Raw genomic sequence first — 17,668 nt, forward strand, 5'->3', positions numbered from 1 at the left:
AAAAAAGAAAACTGCTAGACAATACTAGGCACTATATAAATAAACATCAAATTGCATGGCAAAGGCAAACAAATCAGGGGTAAATATAGTGATAGAAAAGGAATTCAAGAGCTGTTTTCCACAGTTTTAAAAAATCTGACATCTCATAAACTAAAATTGCTTTGATTATTACAATGTTTAAGTATTTTCAACTGTCCAGGAACTGGCTGGCTACCCAGAGCGTCCCCTCCTTTGGCAGCATTTCTAGACTTTCCTCCTCATACAAGCATTCTCCTCGAACACCTTGTACTATGATAATGCACCACATTGTAGCAATACGTTTTCTTACTGCTGTCCGCATCATACCATGAGCTCCTCGAGGGGAAGTGCTTTATCTCGCTCACATCTGTATACTCTGCCTGGCACAGTGACTGACATGGTAGGGTGCTTCCTAAATGTTCACTGAATGAATGAATTTCTTAAAGTAAAACAGAGCTGTAAATTGTATTCTAAAAGGACAGCGGGTAAAAAAAATTTTTTTAATTAAAAAAAATGTTAAAAAGAATGTGTATATGTGTATAACTGAGTTACTCTGCTGTACAGCAGAGATCGGCACAACATTGTAAATCAACTATACCTCAATTAAAATAAATAAATAAATAAAAGGACAGTGGGTGACAGTCTTGGAAATCTGAGGTCTGCTGTTTATTGTCTTGGGCAAGTTATTTTATCTCTGCTCCCTCAGCTGTGAAATGGGTAGAATAATAGTGCTTGCTACAACACAGCTGCTACAGGGATGAAATGAGATTATGTGTACACATAGTTGTAAAGCTGATACTTAAACGTAACAGATATTTTGGTAATGTATCTTACTTTGAGGTCTGAGAATAAGATTATCCAAGTCAGTCAAAGTATCAATGGGTTAAATAAGGTAATATCCTATACAAACCAATGGTTTGTTCTCTATGGTTCCTATGTACTGATAGTTATAGAGGATATCAAGCAACTTACAAATACTATATTTTGCTGGACACACACAAGTCATCAAGCAGTAAGTTTGGTCTGGTGACATAATCTTAACTTCTAATACAGCATATCTTCAAAAGAAATCACTCACAACCACACTCACATGACAAGACCCCACAGACTCAAAATAAATAAAAATAACTCATACTTAAGTACTGTTGCAACACTGAGACTCTCAATTACCCAGAAGACAAATCAACACTGAGTGAAGGCAAAGGGCACTTCTGCAGGAACTGACCATTAAATCAGGGAATCTCAACCTGTTTTCCTAGGATGAGTGATGGATAATTTGCATGGAGATTTATCATTCAGAAGTGTCCTTTCTCCTTTTCATACGCATTGATGAGTCTCCCAGTTATTTTGAAGTATCAAGGTTCCCTTCCAGGCTAAGGCTACCTTTTTTACTCCTTCTTCCTTTGTTCTCCTCTTCTTTCCCAGCTTCCATTTTCAGAGCTTGGGCCTTTTAAGTTCTACATCATCTGCAGCCCACTGGCCCATTGCATGCCTCTGGCCATGCCTAACCCTGACGAACTCAAACCACAGGCTGAGAATCCCTGCTTTAAGATCAGAAGTTTCAACGTCGGATTACGTCTCCTCAAATTGTGTATCTGGAGAGTGAAAATGAGAAACATAAGTTATATTTGCTAGATGATATAATAAACTTGCAATAAGAGAAACAAGCATATTATATTTATGTCCAATTCCCTTTACATGATAAAGTGTAACCAACCATCCTGGTTTGCCAGGAACTGTCCTGGTTGTGAAACGGAAAGACCCATGTTCTGAGAAAACCCTTAGTCCTGGGCAAACTGGGATGGTTTGTCACCCTAGGATGCTCCAAACAACACTCATTAATTAGCTTTACAACACAAATGAGTGCTATGGACTACATAACAAAACAAGCCTGAGCTTGTCCAAGGTAATTAGACTACTTTAAACTTGGGCTCATTGTGAAGTGTGGTTTCTAATTACATTAAAAAGAATTAGAAACCTTAACATAACTTTCCTCTTAGTTCAATCATCTGGGTGAGGTCTTTGCGGACTTCTACAAATGTAGACATTTGTTGTGGAATGGATTTAAGTGAACAGGTTAAGGGTAAGGTTCTATAGTCAGGCTAGTGGGCCCCAACGCCTGATTTTTGCCAGATTTGTGTTCTTGGGCAATTTATATTATCTTCTTGACCCTCTGTTTTCTCTACTATAAAATGGGAATAATCCTAGTATTATCCTAGGATAATAAATAAATAAATAAATCCTCTTTGATTTTGTGGAGGGAGGAGATTGAAGTACTGCACATGAAGCAGTACACACAGTGCCTGATACACGTTTTATCTATCTATCTATCCATCCATCCATCCATCCATCTATCTATCACCCATCCACATAAATCACTTTGGTCCCCTATTGCAGGGAGATGTTAGGATGCGGAGCAATAGAAACCTAACAGAGAGAAGCTGCCTCCTTCCCCCACCTCCGCAAAGAGCCATCCCTCTACTCTCCTTTGCCATCCCTAAATCTCAGACTGTGGGAATAGTTCTTATATCAGAGTTGTGAGGCAAAGAGGAGCCGGCAGTTCCAACAGTCAGCATTCTGTAAAATGAGGGGAGATTACGGCTGATAGCCTTCTCCTTGTTCTTTAACTTTTTGTTTACTTTTCGTTCAACTTCCGATCCCTGCTAATATTCTTACCATTTTGCTGCTTTGAGTTCATATCTCGGGTGCCACATTTTTCCACATCCATCATTCTCACTTGAAAAAAAAAAAGTTATTTTTATTTCCATATAACACAACTCTACATCCCACACAGTGACTCAAGTTTAAATCCCAGGTTCCTATGAAACATTTTTAATCCCTTAGGAAATCTAGTAGACTTCCGTATTCCAGGAGTCCCAACCCCTGAGGTTAATTCAACAGTTTAGGACACATGCTTTTGTTCCTAAATTTTCTTCAGGAGTATATACTTATATTTTCCATTCTTCCCCCAGAGATGTACCATATTCTGAGACACTTTATTATACGTTGGTTTTCTAGCTCTTTCTAATGCCAACTAATTATTTTTCACATGGAAATGCAAGTTGGCCACAGCCACTTCCTTGGACAAATCAAAGCCATCTCAGGTCTTCCTATCACTGAAACTTGATCCTTATATTCTGGCTGTCTCAGTTCTGTTAAGTACTTGTTCATTAGAAGAAGCTGACCTCCACTCACTCAATTACACCACTTTCCCAGATCCACCCACCTCTTAAGGGGTTGTAGGGAATTTCTCAACGACTATTGGAATTCCCTTCCATTTTCCACTTCCCTATTTGTCAACAGATAACTCTATACACAGATCATCATCAGATCCTTTGGTGTACTTCTCAAAGTACTGGGGAAATGTTCGCTCTGAATCATCTTAAAATGAAAGGAAATTATTTGAATAGCCACGTTTTCCTGAATTTTAATTGCCCCCTTGGGTAAATAGAGAAATACACACATTAAAATTATTTTGAAATCTATATAACACCCTCAGCCAGAAATCTTGCAAACTACTCTATGGTAAAAGTACCACTGCTCTCCATAAAGAACTATCTTTATTATTTAAAGGTCCCAGAAACCAGCTCAATATAACAGTGCAACTAATGCTTGACAAATTCAACTGAAACAAACAGGCATTTAGCTTTTTCTCTTCTGTAAGTCTGTGGTTATTTGCATGACAGAAAGAAATTGTTTAACACTTGGTCTTCTTCAACCTCCATACACAACCTTTCTCTCATGATCTTCACCCAGCAATCCTGCACAGCTTCACTATAATTGCTATCAAACAGTGGAGTGTCTTTGTGCTACCTTGCAGAGGCAAGTCAGGTTTGCTTGCAGCCATGATCCAATTCTCACCCCCTTGGAAATGTAACTACAAGTGTTCACTGCCGCCCTTCAGTGAAAGTGATGCTGCAGAACAGTAACTAAAAACCTACTTTGCATAACTGAAAGTTGGCCCTGGAAGGGAAAGCTAATAGGAAACCATTTGATAAATCACTGTTTCCTGCTGGGGGCACCCCTAGCATTTTGGGTAGAAAAGCTCCCTGTTACATGGGACTGTTCTGCAGATTACAGGAGATTTAGCATCCCTGGCTCTGCCCACTAAATGCCATTGTGACAACAGTAGCACTCTCATACACTTCTCCTCAACCCCAATGGAGACTATTACAATAAAGGAAATACCATCTCTTTTTAGACAGAAAATGATTGTCAGGGTTACACTAAGGAACAACAGGAGAGCTCCCAGAATCACCAAGTGAGTCCTCTTTTTTGCTGGATCTGGATATGGTTCTGAAAAACAAAACAAAATAAAAAGAAACTGACTAAAGATAAAATCTTCTTTGGAAGGGGTCAAGAGAATAATCATCTTTGAAGCTTAATTTAGGTTAGTATTAGGTTAATTTTCTTAAATACCATAAGTTCCTTTCCAGTGAGTGGCTGGAATGGTGAGATACCTCAGATATGAAAATGGGAACAGCATGGAAAAGTGGAAGCAGCCCAGGCTTTGGACAGATGAACCTGGGGTTAAGTTCTGCTGCCACTCACTAGTTTTGAGATCTCCAGTAAGTCCTTTAACCAGCCTAAAAAATGGAAATGATAATGAAATTTTTGTGAGGCTAATGTTTATAAAGTGCTTTTCACAGGGAGTGGCAAATCAATATTATATGGTAGCCTTGATTATTTCACTTCCTGCATTCCTTAATATAAAAGGTAGCAGCCTACTGCACATGGCAAAGATGGAACATGAAGGCCAACTGGCACTGCCAAAGAGCTCCTGCTTCCCCATATCTGTGGCCATGATTGGGACCATTGTTTGCTATCTTTTCTTTCTCCACAGTTTGAACATCTTGGGACATCTAATCATTGGCACCTCTCACCAACCTGTCTCCAGTCCCATGCAGGAAGAAAAGGGGTCTTACGGCACATGATGCTCAGAGACTGCTAACTCTCACCTCCCACCATTAGCCATGATCCATGACTACCTAGTTCAAGCTTTAAAGCTGCAACCGTAGTCAGCTTTTCTCTAGTAGCTTGCAGTTTACAAAGCCTGTTAATAACTTTATGAATTAGGTGTGCCATTTTTTTTTTTAAATCCCCAGGTTACAGATGAGGAAACAGATTCTGAGCAGTTAGGTGAGTTAACCCTAGGTCTTCCCACAAGTAAGTTATCATAAAATAGCTTTTAAATGGCAGGAACCTATTATACTAATGCAGCTCCTACCAAAGTGATTCACACCCCAGTAAGAGCATCTCTTCAATTTTCTAAACTTCTTTTGTTCTTTCTGTTCATAGGACCACCCTGGATTGTCTTTTCCTATTGTTTGCCTTTTCTATTCAATTTTTTATTTGTTTTCTCTGAAGTACCTAAGCTTTACTGTCAACATCTAGTGGGGGAGACAGTGGTGAGAAGTGCCTCTGAGAAGCAGACAATATAAACCTCTGGGTTTATATTGGGTTGGCCAAAAAGTTCACTCGCTTTTAAGTAAAAATAAAAGACACATTTTTCATTTTCCCGAAGAACTTCATTGAACATATTCACTAACCGAACGAACTTTTTGGCCAACCCAATATTAACATCACGCTCTCAAGGCTCACTTTCTCTAAAGGTCTGAGCCTCTCACCAGACTGTATCCTGCCTTACCCACTTCTATAGGAGAGTGAGATAAAAAAAAAAAATCGTTGATTCTGCGCAAACAAGAGTCTCAAATTATTTTCATACACCGTAGCTCATGTATTCCTATGATGGTGTTGCCCAATAGGTTATAACTATATAAGAAAAGTGAAACACACAGAAGAAGTCGAGTTGCTTGCCCAGGGACACACAGCCTTATATCTTACGCACTAAGCAGACTACCTTGGGGGAGGCAGATGGGGAGGAAGGATCTCTCCCGTTTGGAATAAGATAGGAAAGTACATTCCATTTGCTTCCTGCCACAGAAACCCTGGAAAGAAGGAAACAGCTCTGATGTGCTCAGATTTGGATTCCTGAAACTTGGCCTGAGTTGAGTCTTCCTCTCAGGTGCTCCCCTAGATCCCCCAGCCACAAGAGCATGTCCTACATAAAATGAGATTGCCTGTTTTATTATCTACTTCCTGGAGAGTGTTAACTGAGTCCCCAATGCCTGGCACGTACCGCATAGTCAATAAATATTTGCTGAATGTTTATTAAGTAGCAATATGACTTGGATGAATGTAGGTGAGGAAGTAGGATGCATTTTGTAAATACAGTGTTATTCATTCATTCAACAAACAATGAAAGCTTACAATGAGCAGGCATCAGGCTAGGTACCAAGGGACAGTACTAGGCACATTTTAATTGAGACATTCATAATATTACCTGGGATGACCAACTCAGCTGTACTGTTTTCCTCATGACCTAATCTCCGAAAAATGCAGTAGAAAATCTCGTTAGCTGTTGTGTTGACTCTTAGTGTGCTGGTCACATTGAAAAGCTTCTCCTCCCTCTTGGAACTGGTGATGGTGGTTTTACCACTCAGGACTTGGTGGTCACTGCTTGTCCAGATGACTTCAGCCTCAGGGTAACCCTCAGCCTGACACGTTAGTTCATGTTCAGAGGTGACTGGATCCACAGAAATTGTTCGGTTGATTTTGCGGTATGGAGCTAGGTCATGAGCAAAAAGAAGGCATGGCTTTCACTTAGCACAGAACTAGACATGTGGCTTGGTCTTGTCTACCTTAGAAAGAATACCAATCCAGGCTGTTCTCAGAGAAATAAGCTTAATGTTCAGATGTCTCAGCAGTGGGGAATGCCTGGTAGTTCTGCCTCAACTCTTCCACTCATACTTGGGCCAAGTTTGGGCTTAAAGGAACAACTACCTTGTTATAAAAAACATATTGCTATTTTTATTGCGCTCAAAGTACTGATAAATGTATAGATTAATTAAACGAGAATTGTCATCTTTAAACCAGTAGTCTTTCTATCTAAATACAAAATATGTTTGTCCATTTACTCAAGTCTTTATATGTTTCGCAGTAAAGTTTTACAGTTTTTACAAAGGGCCAAATTCTTAAATTTATTATCTCTTTGTTGATGTAAAGCTGTCTTTATAAACATGAACATCTCTAGCTGTTCAGTACTGTTTTCTTAGACTTTATTTAATAAACAGAAAATCTCATTTTGATGGGCCATTCACTTTTCCAATTTTAGGTAAATGATCAGAAATTAGGTATGAAAATAGTATCACGTCATTGTAAAAGTTGATACATGTTCCTGCATGATAATTTTTAAAGTTTAAATGCATTTAAAAAATTTTACAGTAGTTTTAGATTTACAGAAAAGTTGCAAAGATAGTACAGAGTGCCCACATACCTCTCTCCCAGTTTCACCTATTGTTACCATCTTACATTACCATGGTACTTTCATCCTAACTAAGGAACCAACATTAGTACAGTACTATTAACTAAACTTTATACTTTGTTCCATTTCACTAGTTTTCCCTAATGTCCTTTTTCTGTTCTAGGAGCTTATCTAGAATACCATATTATGATACTTATTTTTTAAACTTTTTATGCTGGTTATTTTAATAAATCATTTAATTATACTCAAGGAAGAAACTTTGATTAAATTTTAGATCATAAGTTTGGGACCCTTTTAGGATTAAGATACCCGATGTACTAAATATTCTAGTAGATTATTTAGTGCAATTACAATGCCTAAGATCTTTTTCATGTTTATTTATGATAAGTATGTTAACATGTTATTATTCTGTTGGCATAATTTTTATTTTACTTCTAATATTTTAGTGTAACCACTAATGGTCCATCTAGAGCCTTAATTCTCCATTCCTTTACTAAAGACGCAACAATGGCTTTGTGATATGATACATTCACAGAGATTTAATACAATACAGCCAAGATCAAACAAAACTGAAATAATGATATTATGTTCAATGAAAACATTGGAAATCAACATAATTACAATTTCAAAACATATAAATAATGGTTCTCATGAGTACTTGAATCCTCAACCTTTATCTATTACATTTAAGCATTCTTTTAAAAAGGAATCCACTGATTATACCTCATGAAATAATATTACCATAACAGGTTCTAATTCATATAGCACACAGCTTGATTTTTGGACAATTAAAATTACAAGCCTAAAATCAGAGTTAATAGTAAACTTTAAGGGTAAAATGTTTGCTTTTTTACCCTTTGATTATTATTTTTAATGGAATAAGAATAAAGGAGAATGTTGTTTCATGCCTGGGCATATGTATAAATGTACTGTACCTTTAAGGGCCCAACAAATTAGCGGATTCATTCTACTCACTGATTAAATACCCATTTTATTAGTCTCTCAAGTGGAGCACATGTATTTGGGTTTAAGAAGAAAATATTAGAACCTCCGCTTATATGTATTTTTATCATAACAATTAAGAAATAATCTAAGCTTAATAAGATTTACTGATTGACACTGGGCCTCACTTTGTCTTAAAGGAATAGGGGAGCTTTATAACACCTAAGGGAGGACAGTGACTTGTTTGGGATTATTATAGATATTCAGGTTCTCTCATCTAATTTTTTTTTTAATATTTATTTATTTAGCTGTGTCAGGTCTTAGTTGCGGCATGCGGGATCTAGTCCCCTGACCAGGGATCGAACCTGGGCCCCCTGTGTTGGGAGTGCAGAGTCTTAGCCACTGGAACACTAGGGAAGTCCCTCTCATCTAATTTTAACTAAACTAACCTGCTTACAAAATGAACAACTAATTAAAAGGTTTCCCACAAAGAAACTGAGGATTGAAGATATTACCAATAATTCAAGCAAAAACCAAAAGGAAATGGCAGGAGTGATACTTCTTACCATGACTTTATGAAGTAAAACAACAAGTACCTAATTGGATCTGACAAGGCATTGGTTAAAAAACCTCAAGATTGTCAAGACCATCCATTTTTGTTAATGATAAATTTCACCTAAGATATATTATGCCTTGAAATATTAGCTAATTATAGTGAAGCATCATAATTAGTAAGACATTGAAAATATTGTTTATTAAATTTTCATTTCATCTTTTTAAAATTTCTATTTTTGTACATTTATAGAATGTGCAATGTATTAGGTTGAACCATATGAAACTGGTGGTATTCAATTTCTTTTGCCTTTAAAAAATGTCAGTTTCTGATGATATAACATATATTAGCACAAGTATATTCTTTATAAACACACACATATATATATTAGTTTAACATGCTTTACTGATGGGGTAGGTAATCGAAAACATTTGCAGACTCCTGGTTTACTAGATCTAGAGTACACATGTACTAATGCAACTATTACATCCAGACCACGAAAAGCTAACAGTAGTTTTGAAGTCAATATACAACTCAATACACACTTTGGAGGTACAAATACAGGAAATAAACCTGGTTGTTAAGGGCACAGACTTCAGAGCCAGATTGCCTGAGTTTAGAACCTGGTTTCATCACTTAATAGTTTAATGAACTTGGCAAATTACTTAATTTCTTTGGACCTCAGTTTGCTCATCCATGAAATGAGAAGAATAACACCACATATCACTGACTCTTAAGATGTCACCTACTGAAAGACACACTCGGATTTCAGAGATAGTAAAATGTGAAAAACATGCATCTTAGACATGATAAAGCTCCTACTCCATAGAGTTGTTTGAGGATTAAATGAGATAATATAGGCAAAGTGCTTAGGATAGGGCCTGGCACATAAGTACTATATAAGGCTTAATTACTACTGCTTTTACTGCTAGAGCTGCTCTTCCTTTTCTTACTACTACCAAAGTGCACTCATGTGGTATTCTTTAGAAAGTACTGACAGTTCCTAATGAACAGTCTTGGAAATAAATTTTCATGTATCCAAACCAGTTCATGTTTCAAATTTTTTAGGCTTATCCTATTTGAGGAAATATGCCATTCATTCATTCCTTCAACATATATTTTTCTGTGGGTTCTTATCACACTACTACTCTTATATGCCAAGTCCTAGGGATACAGTAATAAATAAAAGAGATGAAATCTCCGCCTTTGTGGACTATATATTCTAGAAGAAGGAGAGAGATAATAAACAAAATATGTAGGCACATTTATATGATATGTTACATGATATATTAGATGGGGATTTAATGCTACAGGGAAAACTTAAACAGGGCTGGTTGGTGAATTTGGAGGAGAGATGGGATTGGTGAAGAATGATAGCAGTTAATCCTTGGTCCATATGAACAAATTGGCTTTATCAGGATAACTATACATACTTTGTTCTTTCAGTGCCTCATCCCATTTAAGTTCTTGAAAGTAGAAATGGGCACTTCATTTTCCCTGCTATTAGATTCAGTGTTTAAGGAAAAAGAACATTTTCAACTGAAAGTCAGATGCCCGAGAGTCTGGTATTTAAACAAACATGAAAGGTGCAATAACACCAAAGTGATAATAATTGAGTTAATCTAGAACTAAACTCTTTCAAATTTCAGTTTTGAAATGCTTCACCTTTAAAATCCCATGGTGAGTAAACTCCCTGTGGGGAAGCTGTGTTACCACATGTTTGCAGTGATGGGAAGCGAAGCCCAACAGCGTTACTGTGAAATCGTTTGCATATGGAGGTGACTCAGGAGTTCTACTTCCCTGAGTTGTAAAGCTCATGCAAGCTGGCCACCACACTTCTTTGGTGACACTGCCTCAGTGCAGTTGAAGCTTGGTAGCTGACTTGCTTTCAGTGCAGCTCAACTTGACCTCCAAGACCACTGTGTGCAAATGACAGCTAGATGGAGTGGGACTAGGATGTCAAATTAGTAATTTATAGTACAAAATGGAATGGTCAAACAAGTCACATCCTCAAATCTGGTTGGTCATCTGCTTTGCTCCATCAAGGACCCCTCCTTGGAAAAACCATCAGTGCCAAAAGATTTCCCATTGTGTCAAACCACAGCAAAGGAAATCACAAATCCACAAGGGACATTACAGAGCCCAGATAACCTGGAAGAACACCCTTCTTCACTACAGGGACAGCTTTTCCACTCTCTGTATACTCCCTACAGACTGATGAGAGACTCTTCTTCTGGAAGCAGAGACATATACTCTATACTTCCTTCTAACCGACTGCCAGGCTTATGGTCTTCCTCCCCACCCTAGATGCAGCAATGCTGGCTGTTCATGGAGCTAAGTCTTGATAATTTCTTTAATGCCTTGAAACATAGTATGCCTGATATTTGCTGATGGACTGAAGAAAAGTTAAAAATCCCAACTTGGGATCCCATCAGCTTGCTTTCACGAATATCTGTTATGGAAAAGCATATGGTAAGATACAATTAAATTAAATCTACCTCACAAGACAAGTGACATTTTGACAACAGTAGCATTAATTGAGCCAGAATCAGAGACCCAGCAATGTACCATAAAACAGATGCATTTCTCCTAATTCCTATATAATTTTGATTTTGACTTTATAATGATTAGTTACCCCTTTATGATAAATGTAAACTTTTTCTATTTATATTCCTGACATTCAGATTGATGGTACTTAGGTCAGGAATAGAAACACCAAGGGATGATGATTTAATTCTAGTCACATATTAAAAGGTCACCATGTAAACAAAAGAAGCAAGCAGATAATCTCAAAACTATGATTAGAGATAGCAGATTTCAGCTCAATATCAGAAAGTAATTACAATAGGCTATAGAAGGGAGGTCCAAATGACAGGGGTATCATTGTAGGAAGTATGTGAGTAGAAGATCCTTTCGGGGGATTTCTGTTCTTTGGGTGTTTGGATTAGCTGCTCTTGCCTGGGATCCTTTCAGCTCTCAATTTTATGAATCTTAACAGTGAAAGCAGAGGTGGTCAGCTAAGGTGTTTTCCTTTACTGAGATAGAAGCAACCCCAAACTTTGAACCCAGGTGACCTGATGTCATATTTATAGGTCAGTACCCAGGAATTTGACACAGTTCCTCTTCAACACTCCAAGATAAAAATGGTACAGATTTTTAAGATGAATGTATGTCTAGTGAGCATAGTTTATACTGTCTCTGAGGAAGAATAGTTTATTCAATACTTGACATGATTATTTTTTGCCTTCATAGATTGACTTCAAGTCTTTTTGAATGTGAACCTTACAATGGGGTTTGTCTTTAATTTATTTATTTGGATTTGACATAGAGAGGTTCAAAGAAAAAATGCTGGCAGACCTCATAAAATTAAGAAATAGGTATTGAATTTAAAAATTCTTGGAGGGACACACAAATAGTGACTATTATCCTTGTATGCCATGGAAGATAGTGGTGAAGGGAGGAGAGACACTTTTGTGGTTCATTTATTCTCTTCCACAGTATCCGAATTATTTGCAAGAATATATATATATATATATATATATATATATATATAACTTTTATAATAATAAAAAAGTGAAGATTAGGAATTTATTTTTAGGAATACTGAATGTGTTGTGAAACATGACTGCCACGTTTGGCTCTGGATCTCCAGGGATTATCAAATAGGATGTGCTCAAGCAATGCTCATTGGATGAGTATGTGAATGAATGAATGAACAGACTGCTGCTGTGGAAAGTGAGGCTGGAATTCCAAGACTGAAAAGTTCTCAACACTGAGATATGGTTTTAATAAAGGCTGTGTCTCTTTATCTATAATAGGTCTTACCATTGACTTTCAAAGTAATCCGCTTGTAGTCAGCACCGCCATAGCTGATCAAGCAGCAGTAAATCCCTGCATCCTGCAATTTCACATCTGTTATCTGAAGTGCGGCCTTTCCCAAGGAGAGCTGGTCCTTCAACAGCAGGGCCCTCTGGTTGTAGCTACTGTGCTGAACATTCAGGTCTTCCTCCCCATTCACAAACTGAATAATTTTCTTATCCTCCATTTCCCAGTAAACAACTAATGCCAACAGGTTTAATTGTTTGTCTACTGGAAATTTGCATTCCAATGTCACATTGCTGCCATACTCTACCACATACAGGTCCTTGGGAACTGTGATAGTAAATGCTGAAAAGAAAGATGACCAATCTTTAGAAGATGGAAAATTCCTCAAAAAATTTATAGAATGAGTGCAGTGTTTACAAAAGCTTTATCTGATCACTTATGTGATAATTACATTTAAGGACTTACTTCCCTGAAATACATATTTTATCCAGTGAGCTTGAGACATGTTTTAGGATGTATATCTCATTCCTGAATTAAAATCATAAAATTAGCTAAACAAGTTGTAGTCCCAAAATTCATAAACATACACTACTCTAGAAATATTATACGGTAATGGGGTACTTATAACCAGGGATACTTTGTTTCATGTGGACATCCCCAGAATGTCCTTTGACTGGACACTCATTGCCTTTTACATAGTCTAAATCATAGATTCCAATACTCCTCTCTACATACTGCCCGAAACTCTTAATCAGTTGTCTGGCCAGAGGTAGATGAGTACAGAGATTTAGGGAGGGTCTCAGGCTGATGCCAGTACTGTGTTACCCTGACACTGCATGTACACTATAATTCTTCCTTAGAATATACTCACTGGGAAAAGCAGGTCATAGAGCAAGGTGGATAGAATGATCTTGCCCTTGTTTAAAACAAGCATATAAAAGTATACACATAGGCCATTTCCTCAGATATTTTAAGTAATTACCCTTGGGAAATGGATAATGGATAATGAGTAATGGATAAATGGATATGGGTTAATTTTGTTTCTTTAGATGTGTCCATACTCCCTATATCTTTGTCCAGTGAAATGGGTTTATGAAATATGTTTATGAATTATAATAAAGGAAAAATAGAATGTCTTCTCTACAAAAATTATATCTATTTTATTATTTCAGTTTTTATCTTATAGTTAAAATATTTAAATTATAGAACTTAATGAAAGGATTTGGTGTCTTACCTTTCAGCAAACAACAGTAAGCCATGAATGTAAAGATACTATATATCCTCATCTTTCTGGAATGACCTAATTATGGAAAACACAAAAAGAAAACTGCTTTACTCAATAATTGAATACCCAGACATTATGGGACTTGGCAGTTTTAATTGAAATTCAATGACTGATTTGTAAGTGCTGAAATACAGCAGGGAATTTAGAAGTTCAATACCTTCACTTAATATCCCACAGCCACATAAAGCTAAATGAAAAAAAAAAAGGCACTATGATGAGAATTTTAATTACAAGGCCTGGAAAAAAACTTGTACACTCAAAAGAAACCAAGAAAAAAAAAAAAAAGAAACCAAGAAGAAAATATTGCACCAAAATCCTCTCAATTACTTTTTGTTCTTTTCCTGCAGTGTAACATATCTAGGAATCCAAGCCTGCCCTATACAAAATTTCAAAGCAAGGAGAATCTGACTTCCATTATCTCCCACCTTTCAATGCCTTTTCCCCCCTAGCAGCTGAATACTTTCATCCTACCCTTTAACTATTCAAGCCTTCCACATTATTATCCCAACCATGCCAGTTCTCCCCCAGGTTCCATCCTTCTAAAATCTCCTCTTTTGTCCTTTGTTTATCCCAAATTATAAATTCCATTCCCTCAATAAACTGATTCCACTAGTAGTAGGGGGAGTGAGAAGGAGAAACAGTTGGATTCAACCACTTCACATTAAGATGTGACTCACTCACAGCCCTCTCTCAGGGGTATCTGCCTAGATTCTACACTTCATTGTGTCATCCTGCTTGAAATTCTACCAATTCTTTGATTCAGCAAACATTGATTGAGTAGTTTTTCTGTGCCAGGCACTAGTTTAGGCATTAGGGATACAGCAGTGAACAGGAAAGAAAACTCACTCTCCTCTAGGAGCATATATTCCAGTAGAGGAGTAAATAGAGAAGATTTGTTCTATAGTTCAGCAAATCTGTTTATTTATTAAAGTATTTTCTCTCTCATGTAATACATATATTTACATTTTGAGAAGAAAGCCAGTTTTCTGCCTTAGGGTCTCTTCGACCTTTGTATACATAGAAAAACTCACAATTGATCAATTAATCAATGTTACACATATGTAAGGCAGAAGATTTATGTCATACATATATAAATAGCTCCTAAAAATCAATAAGAAAAGTACACACAACCCAACAGGAAAATGAGCCAAAGGTTCTAATATACAGTTCAGAGAATAAGAAATACAAATGACATCTAAACATAGGAAACGATGCTCAATTTTACCAATAAATAAAAAATGATAGTTTAAGACATGAGACACCATTTTTCACTTATTAGCTTGATCAAAATTATAAAGTTTCCTAATATTTAGCATTTCTGAGGATATGAACAAATGGGTTTCCTTACCCACTAATGGTAGGAATGTGAATCTGTATAACCTTTTTTGGAAGGGCAATTTGGTAATCTCCATTAAAATCTTAAATGTATATGTCATATTTGCTTTCACTTCCTCTCTGAGAAATATATCTTACAAAAACAAAAACACATGCATGTAACAATAGATGTCAAAGGATTAGCATTGCTAATGCCAGCCCCAAACTGGGAATACCCTAGATAGCCTAAATGGTTAAATAAATTTTGGTATGCCCCTATAATGTAATACCATTAAGGAAGGAATACATGTAGATGTATTGACTTTGTAAAGATGTAGAAAGTAAGTTGCAGAACAGTATATGTAGCAGAAATCCACTTTTGTTTAAAAAAGAAATAATCTGTGTGTGTATATTTAGACATGGAAATTTACAGAAAAATCCATACCAAGATGCTGGCAGTGATTATATCTAGGAACGAAATTAAAGGAAGAATAGTCAGGTATTTATCTCTTTATAGTTTTCAAAAGGAAGAAAGGATGGGAGAAAAAGAAGAAAAGGGAGATGAGATTGTGAATGACTTCTTTGGTGTTTTCCTGTGTCCAGATTTTCAAACCAATGAATATGTTTTACTTTTACTAGAAAAAAATTAAAACAAAATTTAAGGAACCATTTCATCTTGCCAAGCTGCAGAGAGTTTGGCAGATGGAGTAGTATAATGGAAAGAACCCCAGAGCCCCAAACATCAGAGTTGAGGTAGAATAATGGCATGTGTTTATTTTTCTGTTTTTCTTCATTATTAAAATAATATTACCACATTATGGCAAATAAGAAAAGAAGGGGAAAGTCACCCACTATTCCATCACTTAACCCAGGGAGCATTTGGTAATGCCTGGAAACATCTTTAGTTGTCAAAATGGGGTGGAGAGAGGGTTGCTACTATCTAGTGAGTAGAGGCCAGGGATGCTGCTAAACCTCCTACAATGCACAGGACAGCCCCACAGCAAAGAACTAACTGTCCCAAAATGTCAACAGTGCCAAGGCTGAGAGACCTTGCAACCACTGTGAGCATTTCAGTATATATTTTTGTTCCAGTCTTTTCCCCATGAAGCTTTTAAGAACAATTATACACATAACACCCATTTTTTCATTTAATATTTTGACAAATAATTTCCATTTTACTGCATGATATTTATAAGTATCTTGTTTAGTAGTCCCATAATGTTTAGTTTCCCTGTTGTTAGGTAGAGGATTGTTTCCAGTTTTAAAAATATAAGTATTTGTGTATTCAGCAAATATATGTTAAGTGTCTACTGTGTACCAGGTCCCAGGCTAGGCCCTGAGGACAGATTTTCCTCAAGCGGAACTGTTGATCAAGGACAAAGAACATTTTCCTGGTTCTTGATACATGTGGATAATTGGTGCCAGTTACATTGGGTCTTCACCTAGCACTTGGTTTTGTTTAAAATATATATTTTTTCTAATTTAATTACAAAGTACAACTTGAAGTTTGTTGATTGTTTTAGTTCTTTTGTGAATTATCTGATCATTTTTTGGCCTGTTTATCTTACTGGTTTCTTATCAACCTGTATGAATCCTTCATGTTCATATAGATATACACATACAAAAATGGTAAAATAAAACAAATCATCATCATCCTCTTGCTAGTGTTAGGTGCATAATTCTTATTTCACTCCTTTCTGTCTGTCCTGTACATGGGAAACAGGGATGGCAGCCAGGACTGTGAGAACACAAAGGTTGCTGAAATGAGGCTGCAGCAGCTATCTGCCTGTCCTTTACTTGGGCCAGAGTTGATTATACCACAATTATAAAATACTAATGTGATATAATAAACACAAATACATTTATCAGGCAGAAGAAAACTTAAGATGCCCCTAACTCCAAGCAAAGAGCTACTGAATAAAACAGAGGGACATTAAATCCACTCATGGATTTCAACTAACTTTTCCAATGTTTATGGCATACCCTGGTGGAGTTCCTATCCCTTAACGAATTTAGTTGAAAATTTTAGAGGTAATAAAAGTTTACTGGAAGGTGATGGATTAGATCTGATATTTACCTAATTCCTCATTATACCTCCTCTTCCAAGGCTCCATTCCCTTGGAGTGCAGTTGTTGTTAGTGGAGGGAAGACAGGTAGATAGATAGATAGGGACCATGTAAATAGACATGGTCTTTGACCTCTAAACTCCACATTAAGGCAGTTGGTCTGAGAACACTGACATCTTCTTCAGGGAAGAAACTCTGACAGTATATCTGAATTCCCAGACAAGAACTGAGACATTCAAAGAGCAAGGAAAAGGTGAACTAGGGAAGAAGTGATGGTTCATTCAGGATGGGGAAGCAGGTTTGTCCCTGGGGGAACCCGGTGTAACACTATGGAGCTGATA

At 36.8% G+C, this 17,668-nt stretch overlaps 1 protein-coding gene across 2 annotated transcripts in view; it reads right to left on the reverse strand.

Annotated features, from left to right (window-relative positions):
• Positions 1-660: 660 nt before the first annotated feature.
• CD274 (CD274 molecule) overlaps positions 661-17,668 on the reverse strand; it is a 30,893-nt gene continuing 13,885 nt past the window's right edge. The window contains exons 2-7 of one of the 2 annotated variants that reach the window (XM_036856835.1): positions 13,897-13,962; positions 12,663-13,004; positions 6,362-6,646; positions 4,207-4,314; positions 2,695-2,754; positions 661-1,613 (exon numbers count right to left, since the gene is read on the reverse strand). In XM_036856835.1, the coding sequence (XP_036712730.1) occupies positions 1,591-1,613; positions 2,695-2,754; positions 4,207-4,314; positions 6,362-6,646; positions 12,663-13,004; positions 13,897-13,948 (870 nt within the window). In that variant the 5' untranslated portion in view covers positions 13,949-13,962 and the 3' untranslated portion in view covers positions 661-1,590. The remainder of the gene's footprint in view (positions 1,614-2,694; positions 2,755-4,206; positions 4,315-6,361; positions 6,647-12,662; positions 13,005-13,896; positions 13,963-17,668) is intronic. The other variant, XM_036856834.1, reaches the window with a different exon arrangement.

This window comes from Balaenoptera musculus, chromosome 6 (genome assembly GCF_009873245.2).
Source record: "Balaenoptera musculus isolate JJ_BM4_2016_0621 chromosome 6, mBalMus1.pri.v3, whole genome shotgun sequence".
Classification (NCBI taxonomy): domain Eukaryota; kingdom Metazoa; phylum Chordata; class Mammalia; order Artiodactyla; family Balaenopteridae; genus Balaenoptera; species Balaenoptera musculus.